Source organism: Lampris incognitus, chromosome 14, assembly GCF_029633865.1.
Source record: "Lampris incognitus isolate fLamInc1 chromosome 14, fLamInc1.hap2, whole genome shotgun sequence".
In the NCBI taxonomy this organism is placed as follows: Eukaryota; Metazoa; Chordata; class Actinopteri; order Lampriformes; family Lampridae; genus Lampris; species Lampris incognitus.
The window spans coordinates 38,006,206-38,025,978 of NC_079224.1; the positions used below are offsets into that span (position 1 = coordinate 38,006,206).

Below are 19,773 nucleotides of genomic sequence, written 5' to 3' on the forward strand. Positions count from 1 at the left end.
TCTGCTTTTCATTCATAAAAATGGCCCCTTTTGTACCCGCAGCTACTGGCGATGTATAAAATGCAATCATGGGATATCAGTTACAAATTCTCCTTGGGTATGATTGAATTGACTACTTGCGGTCGATACTAACCTCTCTGTTTTATTTCATTAGGTTCCGCGCCCGAAATTTTGTTTCTGCGTTTTGCTGTTGCTCTCAGTTTTCCTGAGTCACCTTGTTCCGGATGTTATCATTTGTCTCTGTCGGTTCAATTCACCTTAGTTTTGCTATTGTTTCCTCTTTTCATCCTTATCTTCAATCCTTCTCTTCGCTTGGACTTTTTCCCCCTCTCTTTGCCTCTCTATTCCATTCTCTTGGGTCTTTCCTAAACTCTTTGCCAATTGCCCTCTTTACCCGTTGTCCGCTCAGAGCCCTCAGCTGCACCCGAGGGTGTGTCCTGTGAGAGCGCCAGCTCTACCTCCGTGAGAGTAAGTTGGAAGCCGCCTCCAATCGAAGGCCAGAATGGCGTTTTGGCAGGTTATGAGCTGAGCTACCAGAGGCTCTCTGGGGCCCGAGCTGAGGGTCACGGTCAAGAGATGAAGAGCCTTCCTATCCCCACCAAGCAGGGACAGACGGTGATAGAGGGACTGGAGAAATGGAGCTGGTACAATATTACTATGGCAGCCTCCACTGCAGAGGGAAGTGGACCCTTGAGCCTGGCTGTGTTGTGCAGAACTGATGAGGATGGTGAGTATTTTTGCAGTGGCAAGGGTTAGTCGGTGATTAGACCCAAATGGTATTGATTGTTCAGAGCATTATTTACTGTTACTCTGTGTGTGTTTGTGTGTCTGTCTGTCTTCGTATCTGCTTGCGTACACTGGAGGTAGTTAGTTAAAAGCTTGTATAGGGATATTTTTAATGATGCTGGTGAGTTCGGCCAGCGCACACACACACACACAAACACACACACACACACACATACACACACACAGTACAACCATGCAAGCACACAGTCAATCACACTCTCTCTCTCTCTGTCTGTCTGTCTCTCTCTCTTTCTCTACCTCTCTGTCTCTCTCTCTTTCTCGCTCTCTCTCTACCACACCAATACACACACAAAGACAGACAGCTATATTTTTATCGGTGATGGCAGCCATTAATTATGGGCATTATTTTTGTGGTTGTCTGTGTGTGTGTGTGTGTGTGTGTGTGTTTGTGTGTGTGTGTGTGTGTGTGTGTGTGTGTGTGTGTGTGTGTGTGTGTGTGACCATGCATGTTCAGTCCCTGGGGCTGCCCCTCGTCAGGTGGACGTGCGGCCACTGAACTCCTCGGCACTCAGAGTCACCTGGCGGTCGGTGTTACCGCGACTGCGGCAGGGCCAGATTCGTGGTTACCAGGTGCACTACAGCCGCGTGGAGAGTGGCGAATCACGAAGCCTGCCCTGGATCAAAGACCTGCTGTTGGATGACTCTCAGGTGACATAATAACGCCGATGTCTAGCTTCTGAATACGGGATTCATGCATGAATTGCATAAGGTTCATTTTTAACATCAAGCAACGCACACACAGCTCTGCCTCGGGGGTATTTTCGAAATTTCCAGCCGTCCTTGCTTTTTCCTTTGCTCATTTGACTCGCTGTTCCTTTTCTCTGCCTCTGTCTCGACTGCCTGCGGGGTGTGTCCTGCCTGTGGGGTCAGATGGAGGAGGATGACTCGACTCAGTATGTGAGTGTGACTACACATTCTCTTTGTGCTATAAACTTAAATCACTGTTAATGTAACGTATGAAACATTACATAAGGGCGGTTATGAAATCCTCATTAACAAGTTTTGACTACCAGTGTCAGTGAGCCTGTAATGCATTTAAACTTTTTGTGATGTAACGTGGGATTTATTTATTTAATTATTTTAATGCAGCCCTCAGTGAACCCTCACTTAAAACAAAATAAACGGAGATAGCTTCTCCTAGGGCTTAGGGCTAGGGCTACTGATAGGGTTGCGCAGTGGTTAGCATGGTCGCCTCACAGCAAGAAGGTCCTGGGTTCGAGCCCTGGGTTTGTCCAACCTTGGGGGTCATCCCGGGTCGTCCTCTGTGTGGAGTTTGCATGTTCTCCCCGTGTCTGCGTGGGTTTCCTCCGGGTGCTCCGGTTTCCTCCCACAGTCCAAAGACATGCAGGTCAGGTGAATCGGCCATGCTAAATTGGCCCTAGGTGTGAATGTGTCGGCCCTGTGATGGACTGGCAGCCTGTCCAGGGTGTCTCCTCGCCTGCCGCCCAATGACTGCTGGGGTAGGCTCCAGCATCCCGTGACACTGAGTCGGTTAATGGATGGATAGCTTCTCATCATATCAGTGGGAAAATGATGCATTTTCGGCTTGGGCTCATGTTTCTGTAATGCTTTCTTTACAACAGGAGATGATTCTGGGAGGTCTGAAAGCAGAGACTCTGTACTCCATCTCAGTGGCAGCCTACACAACCAAAGGGGACGGTACACACAGCAAAGCCAAGTTGGTGCAGACCCTAGGGATCGGTAAGTATATGCCAAACACACAGATCAGTGCGCTGGATGCAGAACCAACACACTCAAATGACCTTACTATAAGCCGTGCCAGGAGCCTTTTTATTTACACTAGATAACCAACCGAATCAATAAAAACTCAAAGCTTCTACAAGGGGTTATTTGTCAGTCTCAATTTAATTTTGATGCCTCTGTATGACCGACATAAGCAAACGAGACCATCAGCATGAAGATTAGATATTGCTTTAAAGTGATTTTAAATGCTCGTCTCCGGATCGGATTCCCTGTGAAATCTGACAATATGATTTGCACAAGCGACGTAGCCACAATTAGAGATACTTTACCTCATCGCTGTGTATCTTGAAAACGACTGGTTTTCCAAAACACCACTACATTCTCAAAAAAGAAGAAAAAGAAAAAGGAAACAATCACAATTTTCAAGATGATGTTGTAGGGATAATGCTCCATCAGCAGTCATGATACTGAGCAGTCATTTGTTTGTCTCTGAAGCATCACTGAAATTATCTGCCGCTGATGTCACTGGCAGATAATCTGTGAATGTGAAAACTTATTTCCTGGTTTGCCAATAGCCTGCGTTGCGTAAGCAAAAAGGGTGAATAACAACCTTACATACAGCTGCGTAATGTTGCATCGTTGTTCTCATTTTCTCACACAGTTGTATGTAGGGCTGATACTCGTGTTTTCCTGCAGTGCAATTACAATGCAGCCTTTCAGCAAACCAGAAAGTGCATCTTCACATTCACAGATTATCTAGTAGTGAGATCATTGGCAGACACAATTTTGGCAGCGTTTCATATACATGGCGGACATTTTTCCACACAACTTCACAGGCATTTCAGAGATACACAGAAGCCTGCCTAATATTATGGAGTGTTATCCACACAACATAGTGTTGAAAATCATGATTGCGTTCTTGAATATCTCTTCCCCGAGGGTTTACTTGATGTGTTTGTTTGTTTCTTTATATATACCAAGATTAATTTTATGCTGCTCACACCTCCTTTCTGTTTGCAGTGCCTGGCCCCCCCTCCCTTTGGGTGCATCCAGGATCCGGTCCATCTGCGCTGGTTCGATGGGCTCCTCCTCTAGGGTGCTCTGAGTCAGGCTCTGATAGTCAGGGGCCCCAAGTGGAAATACAGGGATACCGCCTACAGTTTGGCCCGAAGAACACCTCCTTAGACACCACAGTGGATTTCACAGCTCGAGAAAAAAACTTCACTGTCAGTAACCTCTCCCCAGGCTCCTCCTACGTCTTTGTCTTCTCTGCTAAGAGCCGAGCAGGCTATGGAGATGTAGTGCGACAGGAAATAGAAATTCCTGAGTATCTACCCTTGGGATACCCTAAAATATCAGAATTGGTCAATGCCACTTGCTGCTCCCTCCAGCTTTCTTGGCTGCCCCCTTCCCCAGAAGAGTGCAATGGCATCATCACAGAGTACACCCTAGCGTACCGAAAGGCAGAGGTCCTCAAACCCTCTGCTGCCCCAGCCCCATCTAACCTACCTGCCCTACCTGCCCTCTCTGCTGCCTTGTGTCAGGTCAGGCTACCCGCCAGCGAGTCCAGCTACACCATCCTGGGCCTCAACCACAGCACAGCCTATGAGGTCCAGCTCAGGGCCCACACCAAAGTCGGGCCAGGCCCTTTCAGCCCGCCGCTGTTGTGCCAAACCCTGGCCTTAGAAACAGGTAGGGCTGGCCTCAGGCCCGAGGAGCACCCCTTATCCTTTAAGCATTGCTCCAGGTCACGTCTCCACTCCCCCTCCCCTCTATGGATTTGGTATTGTGCTTCAAAAAATACTAAGTTAACTCTGGACCAGTTCTTACAAGCTGGTCCTCTCACTTGTGCACCTCTAAGATGCTGAGACCTGCAAAGTCCAGAGGAACACTACTACTCTCCCCAATCTCCTCTACCCATTCACTCACCAACACCTCCATCACCTACTCTACCCTTCACCACAAGTGGAAACAGGCTGAATGCTTATGGATGTTTGCTTCAAGAGCACTGCTTATCACATACCTTCAGGTAAAAGTCAGTAGAGGAATCGGACGTATCTAACACAGGAGGTAAGTGTTAAGTCTAAGTCTGACTGAAACAAATCGGGGGCAATGTCTGGCTGTATATCTACAGGTAAGCCTTTGCTTCTTAGAAACCCCCATAGCCACCTTTTTCCAAAATCTTTGTTGACATGCTGACGTTGGACTCTTAACACAACCTTACACTTAAGGCTGAGAATGTGGCATGTCACATTCCTTCTGTCTGTCTTGACTTTTATTGTATGTATACAACTCTTGGCATCCACTCTCCACATCACTTCCTCATCTTCCTCTTCATCATGTGCCATTCTTTCCTTGTAACAGATCTGAATTGGCTCCCTCCCTCCATTTTGCAGGTCTGCGGTGGTGTTCTGCAGAGGAGCCCTGAAATTGAGAGAAATTCTTCATTTATGTGTAACTTTTTTTTTTAATTCATCTATCAGATGTGCCAAGGAACTTCTCAGTCAATCTGGCCACTAAGACCAGCGTCCTGCTGACCTGGGAGTTTCCAGAAAGTAGCAACCCCTATCGCTTCACTGTACGTCAACCAGCTGATTTGTGCTACTTTGCGATAAAGTAGTACACATCTTTATATAACACAAAGCTTATTTATTCACCATAACAGGGCATATATTTACAAGCATATACTTTAAACTATAATGCCTTGCAGTATTATGCATGTATATATTTTTTACCACGGTTGACCCCAGCCTGATGGTGCCAGGCTCCACTAATTAAACTATACAGGGCTGCATATATGTTAGGATGTAGATATGAGCATCACATGTACAAGATATTTTTACTTTTGAATTTTTAACCCAAATCCCATTAAAACTATGGCCGTATCCAGGTGGAATATAACCGGCAGAAAATGGAGGTGGACGCTCGTCTGAAGAAGGCGGTGATCCCCAACCTGCAGCCTGACACCACCTACGACTTTAAAATCACCTCTCCAGAGGGGAACATGGGAGGCCTTCGCCACCGCATCCACGCCAAGACCTCCCCGCCAATCACCATCCGCCGCCCAGAGATTGATCACACCCGTGATACCGAGACCACTGTCACCATTATCCTGCCCTCGCTTGAGACTCGTACACCCGTCAAGTAAGACCAGCATTGAAATTTATGACCTGAGTTGTTGTTAATGACGCATCCGCGTTATGTTCATGTCACCGTATGCTTATAATGATAATGATCTTAAAATGATAATGTTAATTATTATGCTTTTAAAAATTTTTTTAAAAAAAACCAAAGTTATAAAGTGCTTCAAAAAAATGATAAAACGATGATTTAGATATGAGGAGAAACAGGAGCCAAAGGTGGTGTGACTGACGGCATTCAAGGAACAAAAGCAACACTGAAAGCAATTAGTAAAACAGAAATGACAGATTAAAGCCAATAAAAAACACAGGTGCAGAGACAAAATCTAACAAAAGCACTTTTATAAACGGTTGTCTTTAATAATGATCTCAAAGAACGGAGCGATGTAACTGACCTGACCTCCTCAAGGCCAACAACACACACTGGCGCCAGTCGTCGCATATCAAGAAGGATGTCCCTATTCATTTCAGTTTATGTAAACCCCCAGAACCGGTGGCGTTCAGTGTTGCGTGGATGTGCGTCTACTTGATGAGTCGCCGCTTCTCAGAACGCCGTATTCTTCTCAGGAGTCAGTGCTCCTGCAGATTTGTATTTTCTTATCTTGCTATTTACGTTTTCTTGCCCTTTTTTTTTTATGTACATACACAGAATATAAAACCTGTCAAAACAACACTAAAAACAAGCCAGACAGGAGATAAAAACAACCAACAAGGGAAAACAGGTGTTCAGAAGAGAAAATCATCTCTGTATAGTTAAGGGAGACAACTGGGTGAGAGGAATATATTATGCTAATTATACATCTTGCTTACTGGGACATCCTAAAAGGGCGCAGTTCTTGCCTATTATATTATATTGCATTAATATTTAAGCCCCGTATCTTCCCTATCTATCAAGCTATAGCAGTTTTTCACAGCAAGAAATTTTCATCCGTCCATTGCTTCAGTGAAATATCTCCCTTTATTTTCCGGTGTCGAAGCACTATCCTACAAGCAGTAATAAGGCAGACTCGTGTTTTCTATGAAAAAAGGTTTTTGCAGAGCTGTGCAAAATACAGCACCTTTCATGTATTGATGGGAGTCGGCTGGCATTGCCAGAGGGTCTCGGGCTGCGAGTAAGCTCACATGGGACTAAAATATCTGCGATATAGCTGGGTGCTACACTAATGCCAGCCTTATAGGCAATCAATAAGATTTTGAGATCGGTTCTAAAATTAACAGGCAACCAATTTAGTGATGCTAAAATCAGGGTAGTAAAATCTCGCCGCTTAGATTTGGTTAAAAGCCTTGCTGCTGCATTTTACACTCGCCGTAAATAAAACGGAGAATGTTAGCCTGAAAAGGTCAGGTGAATCGGCCGTACTAAATTGTCCCTAGGTGTGAATGTGTCGGCCCTGTGATGGTCTGGCGGCCTGTCCAGGATGTCTCCCCACCTGCCGTCCAATGACTGCTGGGATAGGCTCCAGCATCCCCGCAACCCGAATTCGGATAAGCGGCTTGGATAATGGATGGATGGTAGTCCTATCGAGATGATAAAAGCATTTATACCTCGTACAAGACTAAACAAAATCTGCTAGTCTCATGGTGTTAAGTAATGCACAGTGCAGTCTTTGTTGGTGTGACGGGTAGCAATGAAGCGCTTGAAAAAAGTTAATGTTCAGTCCTTTAACATGTGTAGATGATTGTTTGTTCAATGCTGTTTGTGTTCTTTTGCTTTTACAGGAATGTCTATGTGGTGGTGGTTCCACTGAGGAGAGCAAGAGGCGTCATCAGACACCTTAAGAGTCCGGATGAAATGGACCTAGAGGAGGTGAGAGACAGCACACGCTGAGCTCTACCTGGGAGGAGGAGAGGACCTGCAAACAAAATCACATTTGCAGAACTGAGAACTTCTGTTGACTGTGTTGAATTAAAAGAGAAGTGTTCAAACCAGGGTTTCCACATGTCCCGGAAATCATGGAAACTATATAAATTTCTGGAAAATGATCAAATTGATCAGATGTCCTGGAAATATTGGGTTCAAGGAAAATTGGAAAGTTGGGTAATAAAATTGTATCATTACCAGCTGAAACTACATATTTTTTTGCATGATTCTTGCTGGGATTGCATCATCTTATCCATAGTTTTAACCGCTGGAGTAGCACCAGTGTTTGGGGAATGTGTTCAGTGAGCAGCTAAAAGTTATACCGTCCATTTGGAGACTATTGAGTTTTCCACTGATACTTAATGCGGAATAATATGACCTTCCATGAGCAACGGCTCACATGTACAGACACGCAAAAGTCATGGAAAGAGTGGTAACCCTGTCAACCATTATTAAGTCATATATAGTGCAACAAAATTCCACCCTTCTTGTTTCTGTTTCCTCTCTCTCCTTCTGCCACCGCCTCTCTCCTATCCACCTTGCATCTCTCCATCTCTCAGCTGTTAAAAGACATCAGTCAGCGGCAGAGGGATTCAAGGCAGCAGAAGCAGGTGGACCTGCGCCGGGCTTACATCACAGCCCGCTTCACACCTGCCACCCTGCCAGCCTTTTTCACCCTGGGAGACCAGCTCGACTACGGCGGCTTTGAGAACCGAGCGTTGGAGGCGGGACAGGAGTATGTCTTCTTCATCCTGGCTGAACTCAACGCCACAACTGGGGTACGAAAGGAACCCTGTCATGTCCATTGACACTCCGTGTCACTATCTTTACCCTCATTCCGCTACGCCATATTTGTCTCCCACAGGCTGTCACTATACATTGCAGTCAATATGGCCGCTCTGCTAAGACAATAAAATTCATGTCAGTCAAAGTGTAACAAATAAAAAAGGCAATAACAACCCAGCTTTTCCATCACAGCTGCTGATGTGCATAAACAAACACTGGTCAGAGGTGGCTCTACCTCTACATGCGTAGTCCACTCTTTTCACCGAGTCCTATGCCCATTTGTGTGTTTACAGAAGATGTATGTGGCCAGCCCTTACACAGATCCAGTTATTGCTCCAGACTCAGACCCCCAACCCTTGGATGCTGGGGACGGTCTGATCTGGGTGGTGGGACCTGTCCTGGCTGTGGTCTTCATCATCTGCATTGTGATTGCCATCCTCCTTTACAAGAAGTGAGTAATTGCAGATGAACGCCGTGCATTTTGGCCCTGCAATTACTTCCATTAAAACTGTAAGATAAACAGCTGTGAGAGGGACGTGTTAACTGACAGAGAGAATTTGGCCGAGCTCCTTCGAGATAGAGTTTCTGTCCATTGTGTTTAGTGTTTACTGTTAATACTACACTCAGGGGGTTCCCGGTGGCTCACCTGGTATAGCGCGTACCATATACGTATCAAGGCTGAGTCCTTCCACCTCGGCCTGGGCTTGAATCCAGCCCGGGGCCTTTCCCGTCGCTGTGAAAAAAGTGCCAAAAAAATATTAATACTACACTCAGTATCAAAGATCTAATTGATCATGCTTGTGTAAGGACTGTCTTATCTTGCATTTGTTATGCTGACACATTCTCAGATGATATCAGAATATTCAATGAATTAAATCCAGTTTAGAAGTTTATGCATTCCTCTAACAGGCTTCAAACAGTCTGACCCAGCCAAAGGCCAGTGTTATCCGCTGCAAGGCGTCAGTTCAGACTTTTGAATACTGATGCATTATATTGATTTTCTTCTCTAACAATCTGTCTGTTTCCTTCCTTTTCTACATCTAATTATTCTTTTCCCCGCTCCTGCTTCGTTGGAAGCAGCAAACCTGACAGGTAAGATTAAACCAACGACAAGCTCTTTTTGCATTTTAACCCAGGGCAATTACTTGGTACTGTACCAAATGTTCTGAAGAGAACTGACACGGGGCCCTGACATGTCATGTTTTCCAATCGATACAGTGTACACCTTAAGTATGTAATCAAGTGAGTAATCAGTATCATTACCGAGTCCTCTTTTAACGCTGTCCTCATTGCTTTGTGTTAATGTTTACTTGACTCGTTGGTCCCCAAGAAGTAAGCGCAAGGAATCTGAACCCGGCACCAAAAGCCTTTTGAATAACGCTGAGATGATGGCCCACCACCCCACTGACCCTGTGGAGATGAGACGCATCAATTTCCAGACACCAGGTATGAAGCAACTCACAAACATACAAACACATGCTTTTACTTTGAGTGTATTAGCACACGTAAAGCTATAAAGCTGGAGTTTCACATGCAAACGAATGACTTTTTTAATACTCTCTGTCACCGGCGCTCTTTAAAACTAGAGTTAATCTGCGAATATCCATGTCATGAACGCTTTTGGAGTTGCTCATTTTGATGGTGAGTGTCAGGTAGGATTTACCAAGAAAAATAACAGGGTGCAACAGCAATTAAGTTTTTATCATAGCAAGGCGTCCAGGTAGCGTGGCAGTCTATTCCGTTGCCTGCCAACACAGGGATCCCGGTTCAAATTCCCGTGTTGCCTCCGGCTTGGTCAAGCATCCCTACAGACACAATTGGCAGTGTCTGCAGCCGGGTAGCCAGATGTGGGTATATGTCCCGGTCGCTGCACTAGCGCCTCCTCTGGTCGGTCAAGGCGCCTGTTTGGCGGAGAGGGGGAACTGAGGGAATAGCGTGATCCGCCCACGCGCTACATCCCCCTGGCGAAACTCCTCGCTGTCAGGTGAAAAGAAGCAGCTGGCGACTCCACATGTGTCGGAGGAGTTATGTGGTAGTCTGAAGCCCTCCCCGGATCAGCAGAGGGTGTGGAGCAGCGACCGGGACGGCTAGGAAGAGTGGGGTGGTTGGCCGGATACAATTAGGGAGAAAAAGGGGAGGGGGGGGAGAGAATAAAAAAAGTTTTCATCATAGCAGCCAAAAGAAAAAGAATAACACAGGTAGTAAGCAGCAAGTTGCTAACAGGCAAATATAAAAGAACAAGCTCATAGATTACCTTTTATAACATAATACAATATCAAAAACTAAAACCATTCTGTTTTTTTTTATTATTATTATTTGTTTGGCAGTTGAGTAAATGCTTTTTTATTTCATACAGATTTTTGAAATGTGAAATAGACCAATACACACTGCTGCCGGCTGACATAAGTCGAGAAGAACCCTCCTATTCATTTCAATGTAAACATCGAATGCCACGGTCTCGCCTCGAGTCGACATCTGTCGACTACTCGATGAGCCGCGAATTCTCAGGACGTTATTCTATTCCCAGGCGTTACTGCTCCCAGATACTTGTATTTTCAAAGGGGGAAGAAAGGTTTGCTGGTTTTGCAGAGCTCTGCTTAATACAGCACCATTCATATTTTCGCGAGCGTCAGCTGGTGCTTCTTGTTTGTGCTACAGACAGCACGGGACTCCAGTCACTCCAATCACCACTGTGGTTGTCAGTAAGTTAAAAATAAATAAATAATGATCTTCAGAAACGGGGTGTTAAGGTTATTTATTAATATCACAAATTTCACATATAATAAATAATATAATGAAATATAATAAATATCACATGGTACCGATGGAAATTATAAAATTCGCTGTATAAAAATGTATTATTAAAATTTTTTATAGAATTCCTGAAAAACAGAAAACAAAAACAAAACAGAAAAATCCTGAAAAACAGGGAACAAGCCAGAAGAGGAAGAAGATTAATATCACAAATTTGATACTTCAGAGAATCTGGTGGGGATAAGGCAAGTTTATTTATATATATATGGCACATTTCATACACAAAGATGATTCAAAAGGTACTTTACATAAGGGCATAAAAAGACATTGAAAAAGAGAACGAAATAATAAGACAAATAGGGTAAACATGCATGTTGATGGATATTGCTGTGTGTTCGCATCGGTTGTGATGCCAAAATTTGGCAATGTGCAAACCAATGAAAAGTTAGTGGAAGGAGCCAATATGGCACCTCAAGTCACTGTATCGTCCCGAGCTGCACGAAACGAGGGGACTGGTCACTCACTTCAGTTGAAAAGTGGAGATTTCATTTGCATCGAACCAATCAGCATAAAGTATGACAACTACAAAGTCCCTCCAGTTCCGAGTCAGTATGATCTTCTAAAAAGTGGAGGATAAATTAAATGTGCACAATTCCTGAACTGGAAAACCCAACATACATTTTCCTGCCATGTGGTCACTTTGAAAATGTTGACGGCCGTTGATTTCAGAAGAGGAACCAAGTGTGTGCACATACAGAAAAAAAAATATTCAGGTGCAATACAAAAATTGCAAAACATAGAACAAAGGAGTGAGGTGTGCACACTGAAATCCTCCCAGTACTTGTTTCATTCGGCAACATTTCGATCTGTCAGCTCTTCCTCAGGCCCCCCATTAATTTGCAAACTACAAGAATAGATCAGTGCATAATGTTATGCTCTAGCATACATTTATGGTAAAAGATGCAATTGCGAACATTAGCTCGCCAGTGTTAGTTTGGTAGGGCATCTAGGTAGTGTGGCGGTCTATTCTGTTGCCTACCAACATGAGGATCGCTGGATTGAATCCACATGTTACTCCTGCTTGGTCAGGTGTCCCTACAGACAAAATTGGCGGTGTCTAAGGGTGAGAAGCCAGATGTGGGTATGTGTCCTCGTCGCTGCACTAGCGCCTCCTCTGGTCGGTCAGATGGGGCGCCTGTCCGGGGGGGGAGGGGAAACTGAGGGAATAGCTGTGATCCTCCAACGCGCTACGTCCCCCTGGTGAAACTCCTCACCGTCAGGTTAAAAGAAGCATGTATCAGAGGAGGCATGAGGTAGTCTGCAGCCCTCCCCGGATCGGCAAAGGGGGTGGAGCAGCGACCGGGACGGCTCGGAGGAGTGGGGTAATTGGCCAAATACAATTGGGGAGAAAAACACCCCCCCCCCCAAAAAAAAAAAGACATGACCGTGGAGAAGAGCTTGGTGTCACTTGGTGCTTGGTGTCTTCATCTGGCGAGAAGGTCAGCGGATAAAGTTCTTTTAAATTCTGCCAAAAAAAGAATATAACAGAATGAATGACTTGGAAACCTTTTGTAGTGCATCAATACACAAGTCTAGATGTATGGAGAATCCATTCTGATTCTGGTGTGGAACTACGAGACTGTATCGATATTGAATCTCATGCATAGCTTCATAACTCATACTTGGCTCTAGCGCAGTAGCTGTGCACATTAGGAATGGTGGATGAACTCCACTCCTCTACCTCTAGCTCTGCGAAGAAGGGGATGTCGGAGGATAAGGATTGTTCATTTATTTTCTTTGTGTGTGTGTGTGTGTGCGTGCGTGTGTGTGCGCACGCGCATGCGTGCGTGTGCATGCATGCATGCCCATGTGTGTGAATGTGTGGGTGTTTGGGCATGTGTAAGTGGGCATGTGTGTGCTCAACTCTCCTAATTAGTGTTCTGTCTGTGTTCATTTTCTGAGTCGTTGCACCTCTGATCAGACAAAACTAGTTATCAAAGAAAAACAGTTTTTACAAACAAACATTATTCGCCTCAGTTTGTCCCAGCACACGGCTCAAAACTGATTTCCCACCACAGAGTATTCCTTGATGATATGAAATGTTTTCATCACTTCTTGCATAGCTCTCTCAAATTCAAAGTGTTGTTAAATGAAGTTGGCTGTTGACATTTTGGGACGGTCCCCCGATGTTGTTCCCCCCCCTGACCTCTGCCCTTTGACGGTCTTTTGTCACACAGGAATGATGAGCCATCCTCCCATCCCCATTAGCGATCTAGCTGAACACACTGAGCTGCTGAAAGCTAATGACAACCTCAGGCTGTCTCAGGAATACGAGGTGAGAAATGCATCACCGAGCAGCACGGCTGGATAGTTAACATCCATATGGATTACGGATGTTGAGCCGTATGCATCGTGAAGCTGAGGTCGATAAACCTTTGCATCTCTGTTGCCTACATTAGAGGTTAACAAGTAGCCTCGTTGGAAGAGTCACACATCTTCCTAATAACCTCTGAGACCCGTGACTGAATCGGCTGACAAATAACCATTATTACCGTTGTAAATTTCCTCTTGTCAGCCTGTATTTACTGTTTCTCCTCAGTCGATTGACCCTGGTCAGCAGTTCACCTGGGAGCACTCCAACCTGGAGGTCAACAAGCCGAAGAACCGTTACGCCAACGTCATCGCCTACGACCACACCAGAGTCATCCTGTCTCCGATAGAGGGTAGGATATCAGTGGGGGGGGGGGGCATTAGGAAATGAGAAGTATCAGTTGGAAGTTTGGAGGGAAAAAAATGCATAGCAGAGGAGTGTAGAGGCCAAGAGATGCCGAGTGAAAGTGAGAGGTTGACTATGTTTGAGCACGGAGGAGTGAGCGGCAAAGAGAGAGAGAGAGAGCGAGGGAGCAGCACAATGCTGAAATGTGAAATTGTAAACAGTGTGCCAGACCGGCTGTGTGCAGTGGCATGAGACTGACAAACAGTGCGAGTGCATTCAAGTGCAGCCAGCACTCCTCCAGAACAATTGGGGGAGAATGGGTTTGATCTGGAGCTTGTAAATTTACATTGACAGTATCTTGTTTGTTTGTTCTCTTCTCTTAGTCACTCAGCCATCAGCTTTTACCAGTAGTGCATTAAATGAGAACAGATACAGAGGTCAATTACCGTCACACAAAGAAGTTAATTCATTTTTTGCACTTGTTTGGATTAAGCTTACTGAAAGATAGCGCTGGAAGTAGTGATCTCTGCTCTGCCAGCTCCTCCTCAAGCTGGAGTTGTCCTGTGGTTTGTATTGCGATTGGTATTGTGAACTGCAAGCACTGCCTCAATGCTCATTCGCTATGATCAATAAACTGAATTATTCCTATTTTGTGTCAAGATTGCTGTATTGGGGTGTCCGGGTGGTGTAGCAGTCAATTCCGTTACCTACCAACACAGGGATCACCGGTTCGAATCCCTGTGTTAACTCCGGCTTGATCAGGCGTCCCTACAGACACAATTGGCCGTGTCTGCGGGTGGGAAGCTGGATGTGTCCTGGTCGGTGCAGTAGCGCCTCCTCTGGCCGGTCGGGGCGCCTATGCGGGGAGGAGGGGAGAACTGGGGGGGGGGGGGGGATAGCATGAGCCTCTCACGCGCTATATCCCCCTGGTGAAACTCCTCACTGTCAGGTGAAAAGAGGCAGCTGGTGACTCCACATGTATCAGAGGAGGCATATGGTAGTCTGCAGCCCTTCCCGGATTGGCAGAGGGGGTGGGGCAGCAACCAGGATGGCTCAGAAGAGTGGGGTAATTTGCTGGATAAATTGGGGAGAAAAAAAAGGGGGGGTGCTGTTTTTTTCTTTTTTACTGAGCTCGAACACAGAACATTTAACTACCAGCAAAATCTGCTACCGTGCTCCGTTGTCACAGCGATGTGGTTTTTGATTGGATTTAGGGTTTTGATTTGAGATTTAACAAGATCCTCGCATTTCGCCGTGTGCAGGTATCCTGGGTAGCGACTACATCAACGCCAACTACATTGACGGCTACAGGAAGCAGAATGCTTACATCGCTACCCAGGGTCCGCTAGCAGAGACGTTCGGGGACTTCTGGAGAATGGTGTGGGAGCAGCGGGCGGCGTCTGTGGTCATGATGACACGTCTGGAGGAGAAGTCGCGCGTGAGAAACCACACCCTCATCCAACACCGTCATCCTCTGTTCTCCGTTGTGAATTAGCTAGGACACCACAGAGCACTGTTAAATTACAAGTGTACACACTGACTTACCAAGGGCATCGGCACATTATGGAGTACGGGCACACAGTATGCCACTCAAGGCGGTGTTTCCAAAATAGACGTCTACTGCGTGGGTTTCTCCAAAGGTCATTTTCATCAAGGTTGCATTAGAGGGGAATTACAGGCCCCAACAGTAGAGACCACATCTATTTATAGTCATGGCTGATATATCAGAGGACTCTTTGGAGAAGGAAAACGAAACTGATTCACAGAAAACCCAGCCCTACGGTGTAATTTAAAAATGGTGGCGTTATCGTTGTTTTCCCTGTAGATAAAATGTGACCAATACTGGCCGAGTCGTGGGACAGAGACCTACGGTATGATCCAGGTCACCCTATTGGACACCATGGAACTGGCCACATTCTGCGTTCGCACCTTCTCCCTGCATAAGGTAAGTTAAGTCCAGGGGTCCCACGTATCCTGGTAAACCTGAGACAGTGTAGACTAGTTTTCCACACATGGCACATGGAAAACACCTGAAAATTGACTAAACAGATCAGTGTCCTCGAGATGCTATGTGTTCATTGCAAATTCTAAAGTTATGTAATAAAATTATTTTTACCCATTGAGATGGCATATTTTTTGGGCAATTTTTAGCTGAAATTATGTAAGTTTAGCCATATAATGGTGCTTGGAGTTTGGGAGGTATTTTCAGTGACCAGCTAAAAGTTGCACAGTCGGGTGTCAAGGTGGCGTGGCAGTCTATTCTGTTGCCTGTCAACACAGGGATCGCCGGTTCGAATCCTCGTGTTGCCTCCGGCTTGGTCGGGCATCCCTACAGACACAATCGGCCATGTCTGGGTGGGAAGCCGGATGTGGGTATGTGTCCTGGTCGCTGCACTAGTGCCTCCTCTGGTCGGTCGGGATGCATGTTCGGGAGGTAGGGGGAACTGGGGGGGGGTAGCATGATCCTCCCACTCCTCACTGTCAGGTGAAAAGAAGTGGCTGGCGACTCCACATGTATGGGAGGAGGCATGTGGTAGTCTGCAGCCTTCCCAGATCGGCAGAGGGGGTTGAGCAGCAACCATGACGGCTCGGAAGAGTGGGGTAATTGACCAAGTACAATTGGGTGAAAGGGGGTCCACAAAAAAAAATGAAAAGTTGCACAGTCCATTTAGAGATTGTGGAGGCTTCCACTGATAGTGAATGAAATTACCGTCTGCAAGTAACCGCTTGTCATGCATATCTGAGCAAAAGTTGTGGAAAACATCCCTGAAAAAGTCCTGGAAAAACATTTTTCTTAAAAAGAGCAGGAACCTCAAACTCTGCCCAGCCTTCTTTACATCTTTCCACCTGCCTTTTCTGGTTATCTGCCCCCATCTCTCTTTTTCTCTCCTCATCTCCTTCAAGGCCCTTTTTCATTTACGCCAACCCTACTTCTCTATTCCTTCATTTTTCTCGCTTAACGTACTGCGATAAACAGTGAAAACCTTCTCGTCTCACAGATACAAGTCAAGAACGAGAAACTAGCAGAATCATGAATCAAAAATAAAATCTGCAGCATCACGCGGGTGATGTATAGGGTTTGGGTGGGGGGGGGCAGCTGTACAGAGAAGAATAAATCCGAGTGGGCTTCACGAAGTTTTGGTAACAAGTCCAACTTTCTGTGCCCGCTGCAGAGACGTGGTCACTGTCGGGAGAAGAATACTTCCTGATAACGCGGGGCCGATCTCTGGCTGTGAGACCGGCATGTTTCTGTGGCCTACTTCTTGCCGTGGAGAAACTAGGCCAGCAGGCTTTCGAAGTGTAGCAGCTCTTTTAAATTTTATTCAGTGTGTTGCTGTGAAATATCAGGCGAAGAAATAGATCCAGCATCAAAGAAACACACAAGCCGTATTCAGCAAATGGCCAATTATGTGTGATCTGTGTGTGTGTGTGTGTGTGTGTGTGTGTGTGTTATGTTAAGTTAAAAGTGTTAAGATCGTGACAGAGTTTAGGATTAGTTAGGGTTATTTTTCTGTACGGGGTCCAGAATTCCCTCAGGAGCGATTTTTTTAATTTGTTTGCTAAAATGAGTCTCCTTAATGAGTTGCCTGCAGATCCTAATGTACCAAGACATGGCTCGTAGTACAATTGTGATTAATGGAGGCGTTTCTGACTAACAGCTGTGCACTGCAACCAGTTTCATGACGTGTTCTGCACAAGTTAGTGCCACAGCCAGTTGGCAGAGTACCCGACCCAACTTTTTAAGGATTATTAATTGTGTGCGCAAAATGATGACTTGCAGGGTTACCTCAAATGTGTGTGATGGGGGGGGTCTTTTAGGGGCCCCAAATCAGAGGGACAGATGTTTAAAATTGAATTGCTACCATACTGAGAAACAAGCAATAATTTGATATTGTCACAGGAAGCTGAATCAGTTCATCTGCACACATTTATTGAGAGACACGTTTCATCGCTCTTCTAAGTGACCTCTTCAGTCTAACAGTGGCATAATGACCAAAACCAACAATTGGTTTCATATGCAAATTACCATGACCATTAACTAACATCGTAACTAGAGTTACAATGGCCATGTGTACTAGTCACAGAGGATTGAGGAATGGTTGCAATCACAGCATTGTAAGATGGCGACAGGTGTACTCTCAGCCCCCCCCCCCCCCCCCCCCCCAGGGATGGTCGTTCCCTCTTCATATAGATGGCCTCTTTGACTCCCGGTTCAAACCAGCGTTCCTCCCTCTCACTGGCCACTCAACCGCTGGTTTGACTAGTACACATGGCCATTGTAACTCTAGTTAATGGTCACGACAATTTGTGTATTGAAACTTTTTGGTCGTTATGCCATTGTATTGTTTATAAGGGTGGGGATACCTGCAGTCAGTTGAGACTGAAGAGGTCACTTAGATGAGTGATGAAACGTTTCTCTCAGTAAACATTGTGTTCAGATGAACTGATTCAACTTCCTGTGATTTCCTTAACTGGATTATTGAACATGCATAAAGACAATTTGGTATAATTTAGCGTCATTGAAAGGTATTGTATCAGGATAACATTTTGGATATTGCCACATACTGTATATCATGAAACACAATTTTGTTGTCTAAATTAATGATAACGAGAAAATATTACCTAAAATTTTTTACCAAATGAGGTCTGAAACCTTTGAGGGAGTATTATTTGAAAACTAGTTTTGGTTTGACATTATATGTGGCATTACCAAACAGTTCAATGTAATGAACCTTAGCATGGTATGTGAGCAGATGTTGTGATATATACCTACATCGTGATAGTGCTTCCTCCTTCAGTGGTTGTAAAGGTGGGGGATTTTGCTTGTTCTCCATCTCAGAGTGGCAGCAGCGAGCGGAGGGAGGTGCGTCAGTTCCAGTTCACCGCCTGGCCGGATCATGGTGTTCCAGAGTACCCCACCCCCTTCCTGAACTTCCTTCGCAGGGTCAAAGCCTGCAACCCCCCGGACGCTGGTCCCATCATCGCTCACTGCAGGTAGAAGCACACACACACAGACACACGGTTCTTAAAACCAGACAGCTTCTTTCCCTTTAGTGTTTAAGTCCAGGTTTTATTGATCGCTAAGTAAGACTGCACGAGGATAGTGGGATGCTTATGAAAAAAGACCCAAGGGACATGATGCAACATTAAAGCAGGAAGAGTAAAACTGTCTAAGAATATCTAGAAAAGAGTATCTGAGAATTTAATAATATATATATATATACATACCTTATGTCTCTCTCTCTCTCTCTCTCTCTCTCCCTGTCTTTACCTCTCTCTCTGTCAGTGCTGGTGTCGGTCGTACTGGCTGCTTCATTGTCATTGATGCCATGCTGGAGCGCATTAGACACGAACGTGCTGTGGACATCTATGGCCACGTGACCCTGATGCGCTCCCAGCGGAACTACATGGTGCAGACAGAGGACCAGTACAGCTTCATCCACGAGGCCCTGCTGGAGGCCGTGGCCTGTGGCAACACAGAGGTGGCTGCCAGGAGTCTGTACTCCTACATGCAGAAACTGTCCCAGGTGGAGAGCGGGGAGCACGTCACCGGCATGGAGCTGGAGTTCAAGGTGAGGGGAAAGTGAAATAAGTAAGTTAGATAATTCAAGAATAAATATTCTTGGGGGCGTGCGGGTAGCGTAGCACTCTATTCCGTTGCCTACCAACATGGAGATCACCGGTTCGAATCCCTGTGTTACCTCCGGCTTAGCCCGGTGTCCCTACAGACACAATTGGCTGTGTCTGCAGGTGGGAAGCCGGATGTGGGTATGTGTCCTGGTCTCTGCACTAGCGCCTCCTCTGGTCGGTCGGGGCGCCTGTTTGGGGGGAATAGCGTGATCCTCCCACACGCTACGTCCCCCTGGCGAAACTCCTCACTGTCAGGTGAAAAGAAGCGGCTGGCGACTCCACATGTATCGGAGGAGGCATGTGGTAGTCTGCAGCCCTCCCCAGATCGGCAGAGGGGCTGGAGCATGACCGGGTTCGGCAAGAGTGGGGTAATT

The 19,773-nt window shown here is 45.8% G+C and overlaps 1 protein-coding gene across 1 annotated transcript in view; it reads left to right on the plus strand.

Moving 5' to 3' along the window:
• The window catches only part of LOC130124059 (receptor-type tyrosine-protein phosphatase delta-like), a 99,245-nt gene that overhangs the window by 73,778 nt on the left and 5,694 nt on the right, over window positions 1–19,773 (plus strand). Inside the window, exons 15-31 of the mRNA XM_056293441.1 lie at window positions 410–727; window positions 1,262–1,455; window positions 1,678–1,704; window positions 2,391–2,508; window positions 3,532–4,203; window positions 4,995–5,089; window positions 5,402–5,655; window positions 7,371–7,458; window positions 8,073–8,291; window positions 8,592–8,749; window positions 9,632–9,744; window positions 13,290–13,387; window positions 13,652–13,775; window positions 15,031–15,206; window positions 15,594–15,713; window positions 18,609–18,763; window positions 19,056–19,341. Of these exons, the coding sequence (XP_056149416.1) occupies window positions 410–727; window positions 1,262–1,455; window positions 1,678–1,704; window positions 2,391–2,508; window positions 3,532–4,203; window positions 4,995–5,089; window positions 5,402–5,655; window positions 7,371–7,458; window positions 8,073–8,291; window positions 8,592–8,749; window positions 9,632–9,744; window positions 13,290–13,387; window positions 13,652–13,775; window positions 15,031–15,206; window positions 15,594–15,713; window positions 18,609–18,763; window positions 19,056–19,341 (3,215 nt within the window). The remainder of the gene's footprint in view (window positions 1–409; window positions 728–1,261; window positions 1,456–1,677; window positions 1,705–2,390; window positions 2,509–3,531; window positions 4,204–4,994; window positions 5,090–5,401; window positions 5,656–7,370; window positions 7,459–8,072; window positions 8,292–8,591; window positions 8,750–9,631; window positions 9,745–13,289; window positions 13,388–13,651; window positions 13,776–15,030; window positions 15,207–15,593; window positions 15,714–18,608; window positions 18,764–19,055; window positions 19,342–19,773) is intronic.